The sequence below is a fragment of the Gopherus flavomarginatus genome, chromosome 15 (genome assembly GCF_025201925.1).
Source record: "Gopherus flavomarginatus isolate rGopFla2 chromosome 15, rGopFla2.mat.asm, whole genome shotgun sequence".
In the NCBI taxonomy this organism is placed as follows: Eukaryota; Metazoa; Chordata; order Testudines; family Testudinidae; genus Gopherus; species Gopherus flavomarginatus.
In genome coordinates, this window is record NC_066631.1 from 24,028,160 (window position 1) to 24,051,370 (window position 23,211).

Here is a 23,211-nt window from a genome sequence, read left to right on the forward strand (position 1 = left end):
GGATCTTTAAATGACTAAATAATCAGGACATTGGTTTTACCTCTCAGCCAAGGGGATACCTCCATCAACACAGCATCCCCTGGGGCCATACTGGAGCATTGGTTCAATACTAACAAGGGAGAATGAATCACTAACCCCAACCCTAAGGCCTGCAGCACCTATGACAGGGGTCGGCAAACTTTCAGAAGTGGTGCGCCAAGTCTTCATTTATTCATTCTAATTTAAAGTTTCATGTGCCAGTAATACATTTTAACATTTTTAGAAGATCTCTTTCTATAAGTCTATAATATATAACTAAACAATTGTTGTATGTAAAGTAAATAAGGTTTTTAAAATGTTTAAGAAGTTACATTTAAAATTAAATTAAAATATAGAGCCCCCCAGACCAGTGGCCAGGACATGGGCAATGCGAGTGCCACTGAAAACCAGCTTGCATGCCGCCTTCGGCACCCATGCCATAGATTGCCTACCCCTGGCCTATGATTTCAGAGGTTTCCATCCAAGTATCGAGCCTGGGCCTGCTTAGTTTATGAGCTCATCTTGAGGTGGTATGGCTATAGGTTTCTTTCAGCATTCTTTAACTGCAACACCTTATGGGTTTCTAATTTCTAGACAAGGTCTAGTCTATCACTCATCTATTTTTATGGTCCCCAAAATTCAAGGATATCTATTTAATTTCCCAAGAAAACCTAATATTAAAAATACTGCTCTCTCAGGCCAAACCACACAGAATGAACAAAGTTCTCCTGGCTGCTCTATGACAGGGTGATCAATAAGCATATCAAGAAGAAAGAAATGAGACCAAATCATAAACTACTGTAAATCTTTTACTCATAGTGGGGATAATGAATGTAAGTAGTTTCAGAGAGCAGAACACTTCAACCTCCCTGGCCACACAATAGCAGATCTTAAGGTGGCCATCCTGCAGCAAAAAAACTTCAGGACCAGACTTCAAAGAGAAACTGCTGAGCTTCAGTTCATCTACAAATTTGACACCATCAGCTCAGGATTAAACAAAGACAGTGAATGGCTTGCCAACTACAAAACCAGTTTCTCTTCACTTGGTTTTCACACCTCAGCTGCTAGAAGAGAGCCTCATCCTCCCTGACTGAACTAACCTAGTTATCTCTAGCCTGCTTCTTGCTTGCATATATATATACCTGTCCCTGGAAATTTCCACTACATGCATCCAACGAAGTGGGTATTCACTCACGAAAGCTCATGCTCCAAAACATCTGTTAGTCTATTACGGTGCCACAGGACTCTTTGCTGCTTTCACAGACCCAGACTAACACGGCTACCCCTCTGATACTTAGTTTTCTTGTCAATCAACATGCCATTCATCTTGATAACAGGAGACACAGGCAAAGAACTTGCTTAGTCCTAGAAGGAAGGCATACTCTATCCTAAAGAAGGGTGTTAGAATGAACAAGAAGCATCTGTTTTTTTTTTAAAAAAAATAAGCAAAAGAAATATTACAATAAACTAAAGCTTGCAAAATTGTCCAGAAAATTTACCAGCCCAAATCAAAGCTTCTGCTCATCCATCCTTTTCCATGATAATGATCACAATGGGGGGAAAAGTACCATGTTTCACTCATCCTGGGCAAGCAGCTTTTTACAAGTCTAGGCTGACAAGATCTGCTTTTTTCAAATAGCTTAAGTAAAATGAGTTTGTGAGCAGATCCCTCTGACTAAGTGTCCAATTCACAACATGTTATAACTCAGACACTCATATTACAGAGCTGGGGGAAAGGGAGTGCAAATTGTCTGCAAACAATTCCAGGAATTCAATAGTTGTAAATAATTTGGGGCAGGAGCTGTCCTTTTTTCTGTGTACACAATAGGAGTCTTGGTGCATGACGAAGGCTTGTACGCGCTACCACAGTACAAACACATAATACTGAATTTCAGCTTACCATGTTCAAGAAATTCATGCAAGCTGAATCTTCTGTGTAGGAACATTTGCAAACACAATGAACAACTCAAGCAGAATTTTGTTATTGGACGAAATGAGATTCATTTTGTCACAAAACAATCTTAATTTTGAAATGGAAGTGGATGGAATGGTTAAAAAAGATTAAGCGGCATTCGTCTCCACATCTAACTTGAGATCTTGGTTTGAGACACATCAGTAGGGGCATTTGAGGGAGCTGCCATTGCTAACTTCCTGTGCTTTACCTGTTCTACAGGTAAATAGACAACAACTATTGGTATCCCGAGATAGCAATCTGGAGAGAACTAAATTAATATCAAGGGCCAAGGGAAAAAAAGGGATTATTAGCTTGAGTAAGTAAAGCCATCTTTGCAAAAAGACTCCCTTTGATTTTTTTATTTCATACTTAACTAAAAACAATGAATAGCAGAAGTCTTATCTCTCGGCAATTTTACATAGAATACCAGTGCTTTGAATAAAACTAGCTTTAGACTAGATTTGTGTGTGTGATTTGAAACATGTATGTGAGTCAAATACATAGTGTACTATTTAGCATTTATGTAGCCCTGTGAATTTACTTGATATCATGTGGAACACATAATACAGCAATCCTGACCTAGAGCACTTCTAGACACAGGCCATAAAGAGGAGGATTGGTACGGTGCTAGAAGGCACACGGCACTGTCAGTAAACAGATCAGCTTAGAAGAAAATCACAAAAGGAAAGGAATTTGACACTGGTGAGGGAGAATTCTTGGCACAAAGGAAATGAGAGACTTCCATGCCTAGAAGGTGTCTCATGAAAGGAAGGGTGAAGCTGAGAAGATGAGAGAGGGCCCAGCGCTGGGCAGTGTGGAGTGCCTCAACTTCAGTGAGATGTGAGGTTACTAGGCAGCTTGTAGCATCGTTTAGAAGTAGGATACGGAGAAGCAAAGGAATCCTGAGGGGGGTGTAACAGTGTGAGGAGAGCATCTAAGGCAGGACTGGCATTGTAGATGGTTTAAAAGATGAACTTAAACATAATGCAAAAAGAGTGAGACAAGCCAGTGAAGGGATTTCAGCTGAGTCGGAGCGGGACAATATGGTCAGAGGAGATTTTTTAACAGAAGCAATTTGCATAAACTAGAAGGGGGTAAGGAGGACAGGCATGGCTGCCAGGAACCAAGCTGAGAAAGAGAGGAGATGGACCATGGTTCTGTCTCTTGGGGTGGAAAGGAGGATTTTAAAGAAAAAGGGGCAGGACTTAGCAAGAGCCAGGGTGAAAGAGAAAGGAATCTAAGAGAATATCCAGTTTGTGCATTGATGGCAGAGGGGACTCCAGGAAGAGATGGTTTTGGCGGATAGATGATGAGCTCAGTTTTGGCTATTCTAGTATAGAGGCAGCAGTGAAACACCCACAAGGAGATGGCAGAGAGGCGAGCGTGCAGCAGTCTGCTTTGCACACGACATACTCATCAGAGTGATCCAGCAACTGAGGCATGAAACCTTGTCAAAACTCTCAGTGTCCGTCCATTAGAGGACATCCTGGAGATGAAGTGGCCTATCGTGCAGCTATGCGGGAAGACGGACAGGGGACACTGAGTGTAGTTTATTAGGCCACAACTTTAATTCTTAAATGCTTGGGAGTACCCAGCAGATAAAAAGTGTACAGAGCAAGTAATTCCATCATCATTTTAATATATATCCAACGGCTTCTGTCAGCCTCCCCCTTACCCATCTTGGCCTCCAGCCAGCCTGCTGCTGGGACCTCAGCATCCACCACTCCAAATGAGGGTTGAAAGAGGCTATAAAATATAGGAGGGTTGGCTCTCTGCTGTAAATGTCGGAGAAGTCCTGAAGCCCCCCTGTTTCTGCTCCTTTAAAGACTACCTCCTTTCAATCCTTTCCCAGTCCATTCTATCTGATCACTGTATCCCTCCCTAGGGAGTTCCTGCACCAGAGATCCACCCCATGTTTACATATTGAGTTGCAACATCATGGCCAAACTCCTGTTTCATGTTCGCCCCAACGAAGCCTCCCCTGAACGTGCTGTGCGGAAAATGGGGAAAAAAACCCACCTTGCCTTGGCCAATCTGGCAGCAAGGCAAAAATTCCTTCCCAGCCCCCAGAGAACAGAGCGATTAGTGCCAGGCCCACAGCAGATCCTGACCAAACCTGGTATTTCACCACTTCCATGGGTCAGAAGGGAGGTGCTGCTCCACCCAGTCCAGATAAAAGAGGGCTTTTCCTGCACCAGCATACACCTATATAGTCCCCATCACCACCACTTCCAGTCCCCTGGGGGAGATAGGTCAGCATCCCCGTGCTGACCTGGTCTGCAACTGCAGTAGAAAGCCACTCCCTGGCTCTCTAGCCCTTAAAGGGGCCTACAGTCTTTCCAACAATCCAGACAACGACTCCCACCACTTAAATGTGTGGTGAGATCATTCTCTGCTCCATAGGCATTTATCTAGAAGAAAATAGGCCCCTACAGTACACATGCATTTCATCAGTGAGGTGATCCAGTGATATCGTTTGAGGGGCAAGTTTAGCATTTCATATACTAAAAGCCAACACAAAGAATGCATTCTAACCCCCTATTCCCACCCAAAGAAGAAGTAGTGTCTAGAGGTTAGAGCAATGTATTGCAAATCAGAACACTACAATTCTGGTTGGGGTTGCTCTTTGACCCAGAGTGAATCTAAGTACCCCCTACCTCCTTTCCCTACCTCGCAAGTTTGTTGAGGCTTACCACAGTGAGGCCAGATTCTACCACCCTTACTCACACAGAGAAGTACCTTTCCCCTTGGCCTTAGTGGGACTATTTGCAGAGTAAAGTATTATTCCACGTGAGCAATGGTGGCAAACCCTGACCCTTAACGCTAATCAATCTCTCTCTGGGATTCCGAGGTGAAAGGTACCATGCAGGAAAGGTGAAAAGGAGAACTCTTGCTTTAACGAACTCAGACACATGAAATGTTCAATGCACAACTTTTTCAGCAAATATAGGATATGCAGCTTTTGACCTACATTTCCATTGGCAGTTAGTTTTTTTTAAAGCATCTTTATATAATGGAGAGTTTGAATGAATTCATATAAAACATTTTAGCATGAATCCACTGCGTAATTCATGCCAGAGGTAAATAAATAGAGCCACCTTCAAACAATTGTTGCTTGGCTACAACTAGCTGTCCCTTTAGAATTTCATAATTGTTCATTGCTCCAACGTCTATAGCTTACACAACTTAAGACTGAATCAGACAGATTTTTTTTTGCAAAGTTCTGTTAGTGTTTTCTTTATATTTTGAAAAATATCGGTAGAATGCATCCCACAAGCAGCAGTATCCATGCTAATGCAGACAAATGAAAGAAGCACTGAAATTTACTGAGCTACGTGTAGATGCTTGTGCTGTTATGCAGCCAACAGTAGCAACTCCATAACCAAGACTGTGTCTGATTTACTGTGCTGTGGCAGTGTGTCCCATTGAAAAATAAGGGTTCAGAACACATAACATGTACATGAATGGCCTAGATCACCAAAATCACAAGCCATCCACTCCGGGTATTGGCATATTTCCCATTAGTTATCATTCATGTGAATTTACAATATTCACACTCTCTCTCTCTCTGTGCCCATCTCCCACCCCCAAAATTCTGTTACTTTCATTTGTGCATACCTTAAGTAGCTTCACTGGAATCAATGGAATTACCCCAGTGTGGGCCAGAGCCAAAACCCTGGATCTAAAACCACCCAAAATGTAACATTTGTTGGGATCCAGATCCAAGCTTCACTGCTCTCTCTCATGAGACAAACTCCAAAACTCTCAACACCCAGGAACTTACAACTATTAATTGGTACATTCTATCATATCCTATATTAAAGATTTTCTATAGAAGAACTTGTACACGTCCCGCCTAGCCCCTACATTCCTTGCACCAAACCCTCGATAATGTCAGTGAATATTTTGAATGTGCAAGGAATGCACTGTATCTAACCCCGGTTTGACTTCTTTGCTTTTTGCCTCCCCCACACACACTCACTGCCTTCTAGTACCAGTGCAATTAGAGATGGCTTTTCAGTGTAACTGCCTTCTAACTACTCTCTTTCATTAATCCAACACAAAAGCTTGGACCACCCAAAGAGAAGAAAGTGATTGCAAGAAGGGGGTAGTTTTGTCACAATGGCCAAGTTAAAACAAGAGATAATTGGGGGTTGACTTGGCTTCCCTCCATTCACATGCTTTAATAGGCCCTAACTCTGCCCATTTAAATGCCCTCCTTTCAACTTTTCTATCAATGTGGATTGTAGCCAATTATCTGACTTAGATTTCTTTACTTTTCTTAAGCATTAAAATTAACCCATGCACTAACTGAATATTAGCACCTATATGGCTCCCACTGTCATGCTGTGTGAGCCATACTGTGTAAACATTCTTTAATGTATGTGTTTATCCTCACAGGAATGCTGTGAGGGAGGGGAGTGCTCTTGCCCCATTTTACAAATAGACTAAGCGACACAGGAAGTCTGTGGCACAACAGGAAATCGAATCTGAGTTTCCCAAGCCTGAGGCTAGTGTCCTACCCACTGGACCAGCGTTCCTACATTCACTGTGAAAAAACACACTGGGAAACAAAGGGACAAAACGTCTGCTCAGATGCACCAGCATGAATATGAAGCATTTGAAATGAAAATCAATGCAAACAGAGTAAAACTTCACTGATTTCAAATGGTATTACACCCTATTTACACCTCTGTAGCTGACAGCAGAATCTGACCCAAAAGTCTGTGTCCCAAAGAAAACAAATTTAAAGGTGCCTGCTTTCTACTTACCATTTTAGTACTGTTCATTACACATAGGACCACTAATGACAGCAATCCAATTTGTTTAAACAAGATTGAGACGTACTGTCTTTTCAGTTAACGAAGCCCCGCACTGGGATTTGATCATGTAGTTGTTGGCTAGCAGCACACTGCAAAAGAAGCATTCAACATGCATTCCAAAATAAAGAATCCCCATCCCAATCCCCATGCTGGTTGAGTCATTAGGGCACACAATTTGCATGAAACCAGCAGATGTTCTGTAAGTTAGAATGTTCTCCCCAAGCTAAGAACCTTTTTAATCTACCCTCATACATCACAAGCTTTGTGAGGGTTTTTTTTTTAAAGGAAGTAATTGGGTACATAAAAATTTTACCTCATAACTGGCTACCTTTAAATCACTCGCTGCACTACTGAATATTTAATCAATTTTGTCAACTGAAAATAGCTTTTAATTCATTTCCAGCTGCTGTTGAGCTCAGAGCCGGTTGTGTATGTGCAAATCTCACCCAATTAGTTCCATCTTTTGCTGCTTTTACTTCTCATTATTCATTATTTAAATTACCATAATATTTTCAGGGCACAATCAGCTGGCCCTTTGTGCAATACCCTGGAATAAAACAAAGACCCCTCCCCCCAGGCCCAACCTTGAAAAGCCTGGTGGTAATCAGTCTAGACAGAAAAGACCAGATCTTTGAGACAGTAGACAAGAAGAAGAGACAAGATTTAGATGAGCAGCCTTAGGAAACAGTCCAAGTTAAAGGGTAAAATCCAGCAGATGGGGTCATCATCAGAAGTCTCATTGACTTCAAAGTGGCAAGGAATTATTCCAAAACATCCTACCCCTTCTCCTTCAACGGTGAGGGTATAACTCAAAGTTTCCCCCACGTCTAACATTAATGTCCATCTAGGCCACGTCCAGACTACCCGCCTTATCGGCGGGTTAAAATCGATTGCTCGGGGATCGATATATCGCGTCTAATCTAGACGCGATATATCGATCCCCGAGCGCACTTATATCGATTCCGGAACTCCATCAACCCCAACGGAGTTCCGGAATTGACACGGAGAGCCACAAACATCGAGCCCGCGCGGTGTGGACGGGTGAGTAATCCGATCTCAGATATTCGACTTCAGCTACGTTATTCACGTAGCTGAAGTTGCGTATCTAAGATCGATTTTCCCCCCCCTAGTGTGGACCAGCCCGAATCACCTGCTACTTAGTGCTCCAAAAGGAAGAACTCATTTCAGCACAATAGTCAACCACATATTTGACTTTAGGCATGTGAGTTTCCCATTCCTAGACAGTGAAATATTTAAAATACAAGCATAAAGTTAAGCACATGCTTAAGTACTCTGCTGAATCAGGGCCTCAACCGGTCAGGCTCAGTTCTCGACTCTGGCCGAGCAAAACAACACATAGGCCAAGTGGAAAAGGGAGATGGTCAGTGAGCTGGACACGGTTTCCTGATTCTCAGTTGATCGGCCACAGCATAAACTTCAGAGAGGCAACTTTAACATATAGGGCTGGTGAAAGACCTTCCCCTGGTAGAGAATCAATAGCAGCAAAGCCTTGTTCCTCTACACCCTAACCTACTCCCCGCCTCCCCTTCCTGCCCAGACATATTCATTCCCCCCTCCCCACCGCTCCAGGGAAGAAGGAAGCAGCCAGAGGAGAAGACACCCCATGAGGAATCTTCAGCCAGTCTAAGTTCACTTCACTTAACCAGCACAGTGGGAACTTACTGGACCAAAGAATCGAGCCAATCAACTCCAAGGTAGTCATCTCCCTCCATCTAGGTTCTTAGCTGCGTGTCACACTGCAGCACTATGCACCCTCATCACAGCACCCCAGCCTACACTTACAACTACAGTGCTTTAGAAAGCGAAATGCCTCCTGAGCCTTTTAACGGAATCTCAAGCGTTCCCTCTCAGTATGCTTTCCGTGATGTGCACTATGCCACATCTGCCTGACATCATTCCCCAGATCTTTACACGCTTTGAAGCAAAATATCAAGTTACGCAGAAGCTGGCTGGAGATAATTAGCCAGAGCTGTCATGTTGAAACTTCGGAAGAGAAGGATAGGCCTGAGAATGGGCTTGTAAAATCCCAACTACTTAGAAATGTAAAATCTCATTCCATTACTGTCAACAAGGATAAATTTGTGTCAAGCCATAGGGTATATTGGCACCTTCCAAATATACTGGAAACGTTTTTCACATTTTCCCCTTGTTTGTTGATTATAACAGCTCCTGCTAACACCAGTGTAGACAAGAGGTTGTCAGTGCTTCTGTTCTAAATCTTGTTTTTCCATTAGTTTGCTACTCAGATGTAAAACTAAGTGCTTCAGAGTCCAACGCCTGATACATTGTATGAGATGCACTGCAACTGATTATGCCTGGCCCCACTTATCTATTTCTAATGCAATCTGGTAAACGAGGTGCCAGCTTATATATGGGATGCATTTAAATTTCCATACATATTTTTTTTCTTTCCATTCTATAGTTATGTATCTAGATGCATATGCAGTATACTAAGTTATTTCATATAAAATATTTGTCTTCTTTGGGTACTCAGATGGCCTCAGTCTTTTCATGTGTTTATCCTTTCCCGTGAGATAGGGAAGTGCTCTTACCCCTAATTTTACAAAGGGAAAACTTCGGCACAGATAGGCTTCCTTCCTATAGACTATGCACCCGAACAATAAGATGGGAAGCATTGTATCTGCATAAGCCAGTGAGATTCTGGTGCTTTTGCCTTTTGCAGGACAGAAGTCAGACAGAGAGAGTTTTATTGCAGTTAGTATTACTTCATTGTGATCACATTGTGGTTATTTCGGAGACTCTTTCATACCAGTTACTCCGTAGTGAAATCAGCCTCTCGCTGCTATGCTGCCTGTTTTTCATATGAAGAGTGATTGTTGCCCTACCCATTGTAGCAGGTCATTGTCCTTTATCTAAAATTCCATTAAATGGCTTTGCTAGCTGTGGCATTGTGAGTCTTCTGCGATTTTATGGAATTAACTGGGTCATTTATCCTCGTTTGGACAGCTACCGTTATTTAAGCATTTAGTACTGTCTTATGTTTAGAAAAAGCTATTTCAGGTCATTTTCAGAAGTTTTTAGAATTCCCCTCCCACCACCACCACCACCACCCCCCTCAGTGGTGAGGGAAACTGGCTTTGCAGAGAGGATAGCAAAAAAACCACAACCTCTAATAAAATATTTAAGAAATTATTTAGAACATGTCTAAAATACAGGCTCCAGTACATCATGTGGCAATAAAAGACTATATGGGGAGTGGGTAAAAATGTTTTGTTGTAATATATCTATCCCCAAATTATGCTGATAAAGGGTTTGAATTCTTACCCCTGAAAATAGCAAGAGCATCATCATTGACTTCAATGGCCACAAGATCAGGCTTCAATTCTTTATGCCCAAATCATCATGTAGTCTATGCTTCCATGCCACACCATTGTATATCATGATATATTATAGGAGGGGCTGGTAGTACCACCATGTCATCAGAAGGGACAAAAAAACCACTAACGTACCATGCACTCAAACTCTCCAGCGACACGCAAAAGGGTCCTACCTGGCACCCCCAGCAGGGCCGCCCCAGAGATTTGTGGATTCACGAGATTGAGCCAGATCCAGGGCTGGCTCCAGGCCCCAGCAAAACAAGCAGGTGCTTGGGGCGGCACATTTCTAGGGGTGGCATTCTGGCGCCGGCCATCATAGGTGCCGAATCTGGGGCATGGGGAAAAGGTGCCCCCGCTGCCCCAACTCGCCGCCCCAGCTCGCCTCCGCCTGCTCCTCTGAGCACGCCGCTGCCACTTCTCTTCTCCCCGCTCCCTCCCAGGCTTGCTGTGCACGAAACAGCTGTTTTGTGCAGCAAGGCTGGGAGGGAGGGAGGAGAAGCCTAGCGGCGGGTGCTCGGGGGAGGTGGCAGTGGTGGAGCGGAGGTGAGCTGGAGTGAGGAGTGGTTCCTCTATGCCCCATTACTTCCTGTGCCCCCCCACCCCAGCTCACCTCTGCTCTGCCTGCTCCCCTAAATGAGCCACTGCTCCGCTTCTCCGCCCTCCCTTGCCTGAGAGGGAGTGGGGAGAAGCGGAATGGGGGCACACCGGGGGGAGCAGGTGGAGTGGAGGTGAGCTAGGGTGAGAGGTCATGGGGGCCCCCAGAAAGCAATGGGGAGGGAAATGCTGCACGCTCGGGGGAGGAGGCGGGGCTGGGGATTTGGGGAAGGGGTTGAGTTAGGGAGGGGTCGGGGGGGCATGAAAAAAAAGGGAGGATGGCCAAAAATTTTTTTGCTTGAGGCAGCAAAAATCCTAGAGCCAGCGCTGGCCAGATCTAGGAACTACACAATGATCTATGCAATGCCATCTGTCATGGCCACCCTGGCTGGCACAATGGTCCTTCATAGACTATGTGCGTTTGATGATGATGGTAGTGCAATTTATCATGGTTACCTGACACTTCCCATTATAAGGTCCTGTTTTCAATTGCTTACACTTTGCCACACTTTAATTCTTCAGGCTAAAAGTTTTCCATCTTGGGTGCCTGTCTCAAGCAGAATTTTTTTTGGAAAAATATCAGTAAATGGTTAAAGCCATTTCAGAGAACAAAGCTAGGGAGGGGAAAACATGTCATTTTGCCCACATTTAAAAGGTATAGCAACCCCTTGTGAAAATGGGTAGGGGTTGGCTTTTGTGTCAGAGATGTGCTTTTGCTGTCCCCAAGAAAATCTGCCCACATTTGGCCAAGTTATAAACCTTTCAAAAAAAATCACAGTTTGCACATGCTCAGCAGAGACTACTTAGATTTTAGCAGCTGAATTCTTCAAAGGTTCCATCCTCACTGAGCGTGCTCGAGCCTCTCACAGCTACTGCGGCTGGATCAGACTCTGCATGCCCCATTCCCAGAAAGCAACCGAGACTGCTCCAGCCAAGGGCTGCAGGGGGCTCAGAAAGATTCCCTCTGTAATGGCTGCTCCAGTCTGGGTGGGGCCCGGCATTGTAACTGGGAGCAGAAAGCCTGTCTCTCCCACACTTTCAGTGACCCCACAGTGGCACACAGGGAGCCTGGAGGAAGAAGCCATTTGAACTGAACGCAGAGGGGACAAAACTGGACAAGAGGAAGGGAAAGGAATACATTGGGACAAGGAATCTGGGAAGACTGGGGAGAGGGAGAAACTGGGATTGGCTGGGCAAGGAGAGAGGATCTGGGCACCAACAGGCTAGCGATGTGTGAGGACATTAAGATCCTAGAAGATGGGGGAAAGGGGAAGACCTGGACTCACTGGCCAAGGAGATTAGGACTAGGAATTAGCAAAGGTGGCAGGAAAGAGAGATTTGACCAAGAACTGGGATATGGGGGGAGAACTGGGACTGACTAGACAAGGAGACTGAGAAGTGGGGAGAGGAGGGATGGGATAAGAAGCCTGAGGAGGGAAGACTGGGTAAGCAATGAGAATGGGACTGGAACAGGGAACCTGGGGTAGAAAAGAGGCAGTACTGGGAATGGGACAGTTTGGATTGGATGAGGCAGATAAGTTCAAATTTGGGAGGTAACAGGTGGAAGAGTCCGTGCCAACTGGACACACTCCCATTCAGAGCCTGGAATGGAACCCAACATTCCTGAATCTGTTTCTCTGCTATCAGAAAATCTCTGTGAAACCCACTAGCAGAGTATAATTCTCATCTCACTCTAGTGCCAGTCCACAGAAGGGATGACAACCTTCTATTGCTATGAGTTTCTCAATTACCTCAAGTACCAGAGATCTGTGAATGGGGATCTAAAGGTTCCAACCCTGCTGATGAATCATGTTGGTGTTTATATGATGCTACATAATGGGATTTTTGTTTTCTCATTTGTTTTTCTAAACACCTCGGAAATTGCACACAAAAAACCACATTAAAAGAATATTAAGACTGCAAAAGTCAAGCACTCAAAAGTTCGGAAATGCCAGAATTAAGATCATCTATGCAACTCCAATTCACAGCCTGTGTGTGTGTGCATTATGACACAGTCTTTAGCTATAGGATTACATTATTTTTCCCCACAGGACCCTGTCTTATTCAGTGCACACACAGAACCTGCTCTGGGGATACAGGATTGCAAAGTAAAGGAGGACCCCTGCCTCATTTCTTACAGGTGTTGGAAGAGGTGGAGTGCATGAGGCAGGGAACTGAAGGAAGAGAAAGGATGGTAGCCGAGACAGTCCACTGCTGCCCGGGACTTTATCCCAATCCCTGCCATAGAGATAGTGTGTGATACTGAGCAAGTCACATAAACCACATTTTTCACAGGGGGTCACTAACTGTGCCTAACTGAGACCCTGGGGTCCGATTTGCAGGAGTGCTGAGCACTCACAGCTGTAACCAAAGTCAATAGGAGATATACCTAGCTCAGAGAGCTGGAAGAGACCTTGAAAAGTCATTGAATCTAGTTTCCTGCCTTTGCAGCAGGACCAAGTACTGTCCCTAAATGGCCCCCTCAAGGATTGAACTCCCACCAACCTTGGGTTTAGCAGGCTAATGCTCAAACCACTGAGCTATCCCTCCCCTCTTTGAGTCTTTGAACACAGAAAGAGGCACATAATGCTACATACACAAGTCCTAGACCTCTCAAATTGGGCAGCCAAAATTAGTGGAAACTTTTGATCTTAATATCTCTGTAAGTAAATGCTCCATCTGGAAATGGGAAAAATCTGTCAGTCACCCCACTACAGTAGTGACGAGCACCACAGAAAAACCCATGAGCAAATAATTGTCTTCAGAGCAGGTTTTGAACAATGCTCAGTAATAAGGCACCAGACCAGATGCTGAACAATGAAGAGCAGGCAAAATAGTGAGAATAACTCTTCATTAAGCAAGCACCATCCAACCTGTGCACTGAACACGGCAGTGGTCCTGTGTAAAAATAGCATATGATGCAATTAAAAACGGCATCAGTCAACCTTAATCTTGGCATTTCCTATCTTTGAAGGCTTGACTTTACAACCTTAATAATGTTCCTTTAATATAGTTGTTTTGTGTGGCGAGCACACGCAGGTGCACTTACACATCTCATCGAGACAGAGTTTGTGTCAATATTGACTAACTATCTTAAGATTTTTAGAAATTTTTTTTGAATATTCCCATATCTGCCGTAATGGTCACCGATAATAATTTAATTTTGTGATTATTTGTTAATAGAGAGAACTGTCTGATTAATTTGAGAAGGGTCCTTACCTCCACCCCCCACTCTACTTGTGATGGATTTTTATACTAATGTTATTTCTTGGGCTTTAATAAGCAGTCGTTTTAGTTATGCAGCCAACATGTTCCTGCCTTGCTACCCGATTCAGAACGATTTCATTTTAAATGATGAAGGCCATGTTCTCACTACTCAGCCATGCTATGTTCCCAATATTCTGTGTTCTCTTGTTTCCAATCTATTTCAAGGGCTAAAACCTGTTTTGTTTTTCCCTTTTGCTCTTGGTAGGAGACTGCCTCTTACCATTCATGTCTCTACAGATCTTTCATTATTAACAAAGAAGTCTTGTGAAGTCTACTTTAACGTCCTGTGAGATTTTTCTCCCCTTAGTAGGCAGATATTTACCCTCATCTGTATGGATTTATGTTTATTAATATAAATTCTTCATATCAGTTCTGCTAGTGCTAGTGATTAGTAAAAGCTAATACTCCTGTATTTCACCTTGTACTAATTCATTCCAAAATCAAAAAGTAATTTTCACTTCTGCAATATGCAGAGTGCGGCAGAGAAAAAAGGTGTATAATCCCTTTCCTTTAGGCTGCTTAGGCTTCTGTGTATTTCTGCCATTCCTCTTAAGCATGGTGGTGATTGCATCCCACCTACAGCCTGTTTCATTTGCCTAGTATAGGATTCATTACATGATATCTGTCCCCTTATTATTGGAATATCTCCAGTCTCGGTTTCCATTCTGACAGAGGATTAAAGAATGACGAGTCATTCATATCAGGCACATGTAATGTATGCTAACAACCCTACCTTTTAGCCATGAACTGTTAGTTCTCAGCCTTGTTTTATGTCTATATTCTTATTCACGGTTAAAACAGACTTGGAAAATAGCACCGATACGCTGCATGTTTTTATAAACAAAGTCATGGCTTCTTTTCTCATAACCAAGAAGTGATTATCCATTACTCCACTAAATGATCTTCTGTGACACAAAAATATTTTCATTTTTCTTTCAAAATGTCTTCACTGTCCCAAGATAGTGTTAAAAGAACTGTACACTCCAAGCAAGCAACATTAAACCATCCCCAGCTGCATCTATTTGATGAGACAGCTGTCTTTTCAGTCAAGTAAGAATCATTCTATCCACTCTCATTTTTATACAACTTCTACATTTACAACAGGAGACTTTTTTTTTTAAACAAAAGGAAAGAGTTTTTCCCCTTGCTCCTTCATAGCTTCCTTTTTTCCCCTCTCACTTTGTATATATTTATTATATACTAATCCATGTATATTACTTATCATAAACTTAGGTTAGTAAAGAAAATATCCATAGGAGTCACATACATCAGAAGAGAGAATACGTCCTATAATTTTTGTACTAGCTTTGCAGGGTTCTCCAAACTGCTTAATGTTAACAATCTCCAGAAAGGAGCACTGTGATTATCTAGTCCGACCACCTGTATAATATAGGTCACAGAATTTGCCCCCAAATAATTCTTGTTTGAACTACAGCATCCCTTTTAAAACAAATTCAATCTTGATCTTAAAGTTATTCCTTCGTAGAAGTTTTGCAGCAGCTGAATCACATGCAGTCGTGCATCGCTGAGGAGGTTCTCACCAACGATATGGAACAAGCCCATGTCACCACTACGGAACGGGCACAACACCAACAATATTTTGCATAGAGAACTTGCTACAGAACCCAAGGCAATGGGCTAACGGATGGCGTTCAAGCCTAACTTCCAAAGTCCTATGCTTTCTGGGGTTCAGCACGACTCTGGCAGTTTGCGTGGATGTGTCTCTGTCTGTCTTTCAAGTCAGACAACCTCCATAGTCTGCTTTGCAGAATACAAAGCAATAAAATGTATTCGGAGACTGATTAATGGTCAAAGCAAAGCTGAAGCCTTTAATCAATTTTAAATTCTGTTTATTAAGGGACTATTACAAAGCCATAGGTTATTCCTATTACTCAGATATAGCATCCGTAACATAAAAAAAAAAAAAAAAAAAGAACAAACTATTTGACTGGTGAATGATTGAAAGTAGTATGTTGTCTCTCTCCAGTTCACTTTCCAGTTGCAGCCCACTCAAGATGGAGGCTAGCGTTAATAAACGGGAGCAGGTTTAAAAAGTGAATAGTTATTCCAGTAGCAATCTGTGTGGAAAAGAAATTGTTGTTGGACACACAGAGACCGGCTTTCAAACACGACTTCTTAATGGGACAAGTTCATTGGAAAAAAACATAAAATTTGTACATGTTGATACAGGAGCTTGGTTTGGCAACTTGAGTCTACAATGTCAATAGAAATTTAAGTGCCATTTGCAAGGTAACAAAGGTTTGAGTTTTCCAGGTTGGAATTGGTTAACATTCTGTTTCGATATGACGGATACATTTTGAGTGCTTTCTAATACAGATACATTCCCTGAACCACTTTCTTGATACTGTTGCAAAAAACAGTGTTCATCATCAAATTACTATTTGTTTTCCTCACCATTTGCCAAGAAGTTGTTAACCTAGCTCTCAAATTACAAAGCTTAAGATCCCAATATTTCACCCCAAAAGGCAGAATTGGATTCTTTTTATGGACTGAAATTCAGTGTTTACTAGTACAAAATTCAGCACAAAATAAAACACTGCACACCACAGTGTATGAAATACTAAAGAGGCACATAAAATTGCACTCATCCATTCTGTTTGCACACAACCATATCAATGAAGTTTGCATCTCAGTGAAAATCTTAAGAATGATTTGATTTTGATCTATAGTCTCATATGAGCCAGAATGGAATACATCACACTCCACTTATAACAGACACGATTTAAAACAATCGGTTATACTGGGCAAAAACATATTTCCCCAAGGCAAACATATTCATTTCAATATATTTTTCTCTGGTGAAAACACACAGAAACTCTAGGTATAACAACCTTCCGGGTTTTTATGGACATTACTAATGGTCTGAAAAACAAGGAGAGCCTACAGAGGAAAACTGCTATAAATTAGATGTAGGAGCTACAGTGATTTTATTTCCCTCATCATAATTCCCTGCTAACTGTATAAACTTTAGTTGAATAAATTCTCCATAGGCAAAGAGTGAATGTTGTTTGAAACACTCAGAGCAACAACTGCCTCTGCTCTGTCAAGCCAGCAGCATCAGTGAACAGGTAACAGATCTGCATTCTTACTCTTACCTTTAGCATTTAGCTTCCTGAAATAAAGCACCCACTGTTTCTTTAACTTACAAACATAATGAAAGAAACGACTTGCCAAACAAGATTTTTTAATAGTATCTAATTCCTTGGGGAGTTTCCACTTTGGTATTCAGCCTAGAAGACCAAACTGAGATCCAAGGATCTCAGTGTTAACATGGACTCCCACTGCAATCTTGGGCAAATTACTTAAATCTCTTTGATTCAGCTCCTCCATATGTCCCATGGTTTGAGCAGATTCATGGGAACATAGGAACTGCCATCCAACATCATGACATTGGTCCATCTAGTCCAGTATCCTGTCTCCATCACTTATGATTAACGAGTATTGAATGCATCAGAGGAAGACGCAGGAAACCCAAAACTGAACAATTACAGAATAACTTGCTCTTATGGGAAGTTTCTTCCTGACCATAAGCATAAGGGTTGTTGTAGGCCCTGAAGCATGAGAATTTATATCTATTAGACATTTTTACCCTAGCAATCTGGGGACAGTCACTCACTGTGTTTGTACAATAAGCACTGTCTAATTCTGACTACAATATCCATGTTTCATAATAATATGGATGTTATATTATGTTTAAATGTTTAATTCATGTTTGTAAAGTGTGTGATGCTGGCACACCAGGTGCCAGCTCTTGACAAGACTGCAGACACGAGCTAAGTACCTACAAACTCATAGCTGGAGACCGGACCAGTTCACCTGTTTGTTAGGTAATTAGTTTTATAAGAATGTATTTAGCGTTTAGACTCTATGAATCACGTAAGTCACTGCATGCATTAATCTCACTTGTAACGATATATAGACGTTTCTATAAGTCTATAATATAGAACTAAACTATTGGTGTATGTACAGTAAATTAAGTTTTTAAAATGTTTAAGAAGCTTCATTTAAAATTAAATTAAAATGCAGCGCCCCTCCGGATTGGTGACCAGTACCTGGGCAGTGTGAGTGCCACTGAAAATCAGCTTGCGTGCCACCTTCGGCACGCGTGCCATAGGTTGCCTACCCCTGTGCTAAATAGAGCTCTCCAACAACTGTAATATGCTCATGTCCTTACTAGTGTATAGAACAGTGGTTCCCAAACTTTAACAGCCTGCGAACCCCATCATTAAATTGTGAAATGTCATGAACCCTCTCCTAAACTTAAATCCCTGAAAATATTCATTTTTAAATTTCCTCAGTGTGATGGATGCCCCAACTGCCCACCTCCCTCTTCCTGGGGCTCAGGCTGGGGTTCGGGCTGCCGGAGGCAGGGCTCAGGCTGCCAGCCCCAACTGCCCAGCCCCACTCTTCCTGTTACTAGGGCTGCCAGCCCTGCACAGAGCACTGGGGTTCAGGCTGCCAGCTCCCTTGCTAACCCCTGGGACTCGGGCTGCCGGCACCACTCTCCCTGGGGTTTGGGCTACCAGCCCCGTGCAGAGCGCTGGGATTTGGGCTGCCAGCTCCCTTGCTGACCGCCGGAATTCGGGCTGCCAGCCCAAACTGCCAGGCCCCGCTCTCCCTGGGGCCCGGGGTGCCTGCCCTGCAACTGGGTCCCACCTGCTGTCTCCAATGTACGGGGTCCTCTGCCCACCATTAGTGAAATTTTTCTGGTGAACCCCCAGTAATGTTCTGCAAATCCCCAGGGGTTCGCAAACCCCATTTTGGGAAAGACTGGTATAGAGCAGGGGTAAGCAACCTATGGCACGCATGCCAAAGGTGACATGCCAGCTGATTTTTGATGCTCTGGGATTCTGGCTGCTGCCCCATTGCCAGCCGGGGTCCCAGCCACCGGCCCCACTCAGCACCCACTGCTGGCCTGGGGACCCCCAAGGAACTCCAGGCTGGTAGAGGGCTAAGCAGGCCGACGGCTGAGACCCCGGCTGAGCCACTCAACCCACTGTCGGCCTGGGGTTCCATTCACTCAGCTGGCAGCAGGCTGAGCGGGACTAAATTCAACGAAATAGGAAAACTAGAGCAACTAATGACAAAGTGCAAGAACCTAGAGAGCCTCCTGAAGCACAGTGATAGTTTTGATTTAAATGGATTTGAACTGTACGAAGAATTGAGTACACTGTCATCAATGTTGCCACATGCAAAATCAATGATTGACATTGTACAGTTTACTCATACCCGCAAACTTGTTGAGATATATATACCCTAATGTGTACATTGCCACTCGTATTCTACTGACAATTCCTGTAACAGTAGCATCAGGAGAACAGAGTTTCTCAAAACTAAAGCTCATTAAAAACTATCTCCGCTCTACAATGAGTCAGGAACACTTGACTGGTCTTGCTATTCTTGCAATCGAACAAGACATCTCTTTGTCTTTGTCATACAATGAAATTACTGATTTTGCAGCCAAAAAAGCCAGAAAGATTGCTTTTAATTAAAAACAAATCCTTGTTTCAATACCTCTTCACAGAAATTTCCAATAAAATGCTGACAAATTAAAAAAATTATATTTGCATCATTCTGTCAAATCGGAATTTTTCTATAGTGCTGCTTCTTTAGTGCTAGTCCATCAGCATTACAGTGTGCTTAACTAAGTTAAACTGGTTTTAACAACATGCATGTGGCAAGTTTTCCAGTACTGTAAGCTTATGTTTGTGTTGCTCAGAGCAAGTCAGGCACAGGGGCACCAATTTAATAATCCTGCATAGGGAACCATAAATCCTAAGGACAGCCCTGATAGTGACCCAGGAGTTCATATGTGTTACTGGCTTGGTGAAATATAAATGATAGAACACACCACCAGTTTGAGTGTCTGTCTTGTTTTTGACAGTCTGGCTCGATATAGGCACTCACAGTCGTGAGCCAATCCAGACAGCGTGACAAAGTGCTTTAGAAGAAGAAAGGTGCTGGCATAAGATTTGTTATTCATTCAGTTTGCATTTTTTTCACAGATAGTATGTTTCTGTCACTTAGCACTCGCACCATTTTAGACTTAAAAGTGAGGAGTAAAAATGTGTCTAAGTTGCCAGGGTGTTTTGCAACTCCTCTTTTCCCTAGTGCTTAACACTCTCTTGGAATGACACTTTCCAATTACCTCTTGGCCTTTCTAGCCCTCAAATCTGGCTCCTATTTCTCCGAGTTGTGTCTCTGTGTAGCTCTTAACCAACACTAACAGTTCAAGGCATGGCAATAAATACACAGCACTAACCATCATACTGGTTAAGAGTGCCTGAAATCAGGTCTGTGCAACTCAACAGTTCTCAGATAAAATTGAAATTCACTAATAAAACCAGTTGGAAAATTTCAGGAATTACAATATTTTACCCCCCCAAAAATGGGGGGAAAGTTGCCACTAAAATGTTCACAAAAAGATTTTCTGTTTTCCAATCATTTCTAGTCAAGAACAAGGAAGCGGATTCCAATTTTGAGAGGTAGACAAAGAAAAACATTTTTGGTGGGTTAATTTTTTCGTTTTCCCCTTTGCTGTTCAATGGAAACGTGCCATGCCACAAGCAAACAATCATTTGAGCTTGAAAATAAAGAAAATACTACTAAGGGGAGGAAGGATGGTTGGTCTTTTTAAAACACTGAATTGGGACGACTCAGACAATCTGGTTCCAAATCCTGGCTCTGCCACGCATTTCCAGTGTGACCTTGGGCAAGTGTACACTGCCCTGCAGTTCAGACTACAGGGGATGTAAATAGCACTGCATACCAAAGTGCTGCACTGTAGCTCCCCCTAGTGGATGCTACAGGCACAAACTAAAAGGACTGCAGACTACGATAATGCAAACTAGGAACCTTTTAATTCAGGCCTGCAGCATCTGCAAGGATTTACAACACAACACTTTGGTGTGCACCACTCTTCATGCCCCCATAATCTGAACTGCAGGGCAGTGTGGACAAACTCAATCCCTGTGTCTCAGTTCCTCATCTGTAAAAAAAATATGGGGATAACATTTCCCAACCCTGTGGGAGTGTTGTGAGGAGCAAGAAAAATACTTCAGAGGTGCTGAGATACTGTGATAATAGGTTCTATAAAAGTAGGTGGATTAAAGCTACATTAAAGCAGTGGGACATGCCAATTATAAAAATTTCTCTACCAAAATGGACAGCCATAGTCAATCATTCTGCCTGGCCTACAGGAGGTATAATGAGTAGAAGAAAAGTCAGTTAAATTAGTCATAATCAATAACACATTTTATAAGAAAGTCATACAAATATTAATGGCACAGCCTTCAAAGTCAGCTTCCAGGTGCCAAATCCTATTATACTCACAGATACTTAAGGAACACTTATAATTTTCTCCCAAGCGGTAGGCCAAATCTTGAAGTCCACTGAAATCAATGGATCTATACCTGGGATGCACTCAGCCCCTGTTGTTTGCTGGATTATTTAAATACATAAAGTATTTTTTAAAAAACACTTACCTTAATATAAACTGATCTGCTAGGGAGTCACCAGTAAGGGACACATGAAAGGTTACTATGTCACCTTCCTTGACAGGGTTGAGTGGTAAGTGAATCATGACGTTCTCATCTAGCCTCAGCGAAGATTGTTTTAGTTTGTCTTGAGTGGGATAAACAATGATGCTACCAATCCTCTCCACCGGCAGCAAAGCCTTATGTGCATGATCTTGATCTGCATGTATGTTGTTTTCCCATTTTGCATCCTCAGGAGAACACTCCCCATCTGTTGCATACATCTTATAGAAGAGCTCCACAGTAATGCCTTCCAAAAAGGCTGCTGTTTGCTCATGCTCCACAACCAATGGTGGAGGTGAGCTGAACCAGCTCGGTGCTAATTCCAGTTCTGCAACACACAATCCTAGATGACCTTTCAACCTACAGCTGGCCACAGCTTCTCTAGTCTCCAGGAAAGCAAACATTTTCACACAGGGCAATCTCTCTGCAGAATCATAGTCATCCCAGTCCTTTCCAGCAATATAGAACAAGGCTTGCACTTTAGGTCTGTTGGAATATATTGAGCTGTCAATTATGTGTGATTTTAATTTCCAATTAAACGTGAATTCGTTAGCAAAACCAAAAGGAGCAGAAGGCAGCATTAGGTCCTCGAGAACAACTTGTTCCACTGAAAAAGGTCCGTAAGTTGCATTTACTACAGGTGGCTGCTTGGCTTTGTATATGAAGAATGACTCCACCCTCGCCTGCAAACTGGAGTTCCTCATGATATCTTGATTGGCTTCTTTGAGGAAGAAGGAAACATCAGCACTGGAGATGTGATAGCTCATGGGAAGATATACCGGCAGGTTTGAAAATCTCTGTGTGCTGTCCATGACTCCTCCTCGGCTTTCCACCACTGCAAACCAAAGGAAAAAGAAAAAGAAAAACAGAAAAAGAATTCTAATATTTACTTAACAATTTTTCTTCAGTTCCTCCCAGAAGCAATTATTTACTATAGATCATTATTGTTAGTCACCATTACAAAGCACTTACATGTTGTCACCATGAAGGTAACATTGCTCACTATTAGACCTGACATGTCAATACTTAACATTCCATTGCTCCTGTAGTGCCCCTTGTAAAGTCTGCCATAAGGCCTTGATCCAAAGCTAACTGAAGTAAAGTGAGTTTTGGATCAGGCACTAGTAGCAGACTTAAGGCCAGGTTCTAGTTTGGATTCCACAAAACCTTATTGGTTGGATTTTCATTTTGCACAACCAAATGAAACCCATGAGTTCTGCAGATCCAAGTTCCAATTAGGGTGACAGGATGTTCTGATTTTATAGGGACAGTCTCAATTTTTGGGTTGGTTGGTTTGTTTGTTTTTAATATAAGCTCCTATTACTCCCCCACTCTGTCCTGATTTTTCACACTTGCTGTCTGGTCACCCTAGTGCCAATGTATATAAAAAGCACCACACTTTGGGAGATTAGCAGTTAATAAAACAAAAGTTTTATGTTTTGACCAACAACATCTCTAACAGGAAAAGTCAGACCATCTAGGGATTGCAAATCTGCATCAATCCTGATTTGGTTTTGCAAACTATGAACAGGAGCAGTTCAGACAAGGATTCCATTTAGATCTGGTTTGAAGCCTTTTGATGGAATATTTTTTGCAATCAAAATATTTCCACAGATACCTATGAATTTTGGGGGAGT

The 23,211-nt window shown here is 42.6% G+C and overlaps 1 protein-coding gene across 1 annotated transcript in view; it reads right to left on the minus strand.

Moving 5' to 3' along the window:
- Positions 1-23,211, minus strand: part of TMEM132B (transmembrane protein 132B) — an 840,134-nt gene that overhangs the window by 716,812 nt on the left and 100,111 nt on the right. Inside the window, exon 2 of the mRNA XM_050923489.1 lies at positions 21,521-22,409. Within this exon, the coding sequence (XP_050779446.1) occupies positions 21,521-22,409 (889 nt within the window). The remainder of the gene's footprint in view (positions 1-21,520; positions 22,410-23,211) is intronic.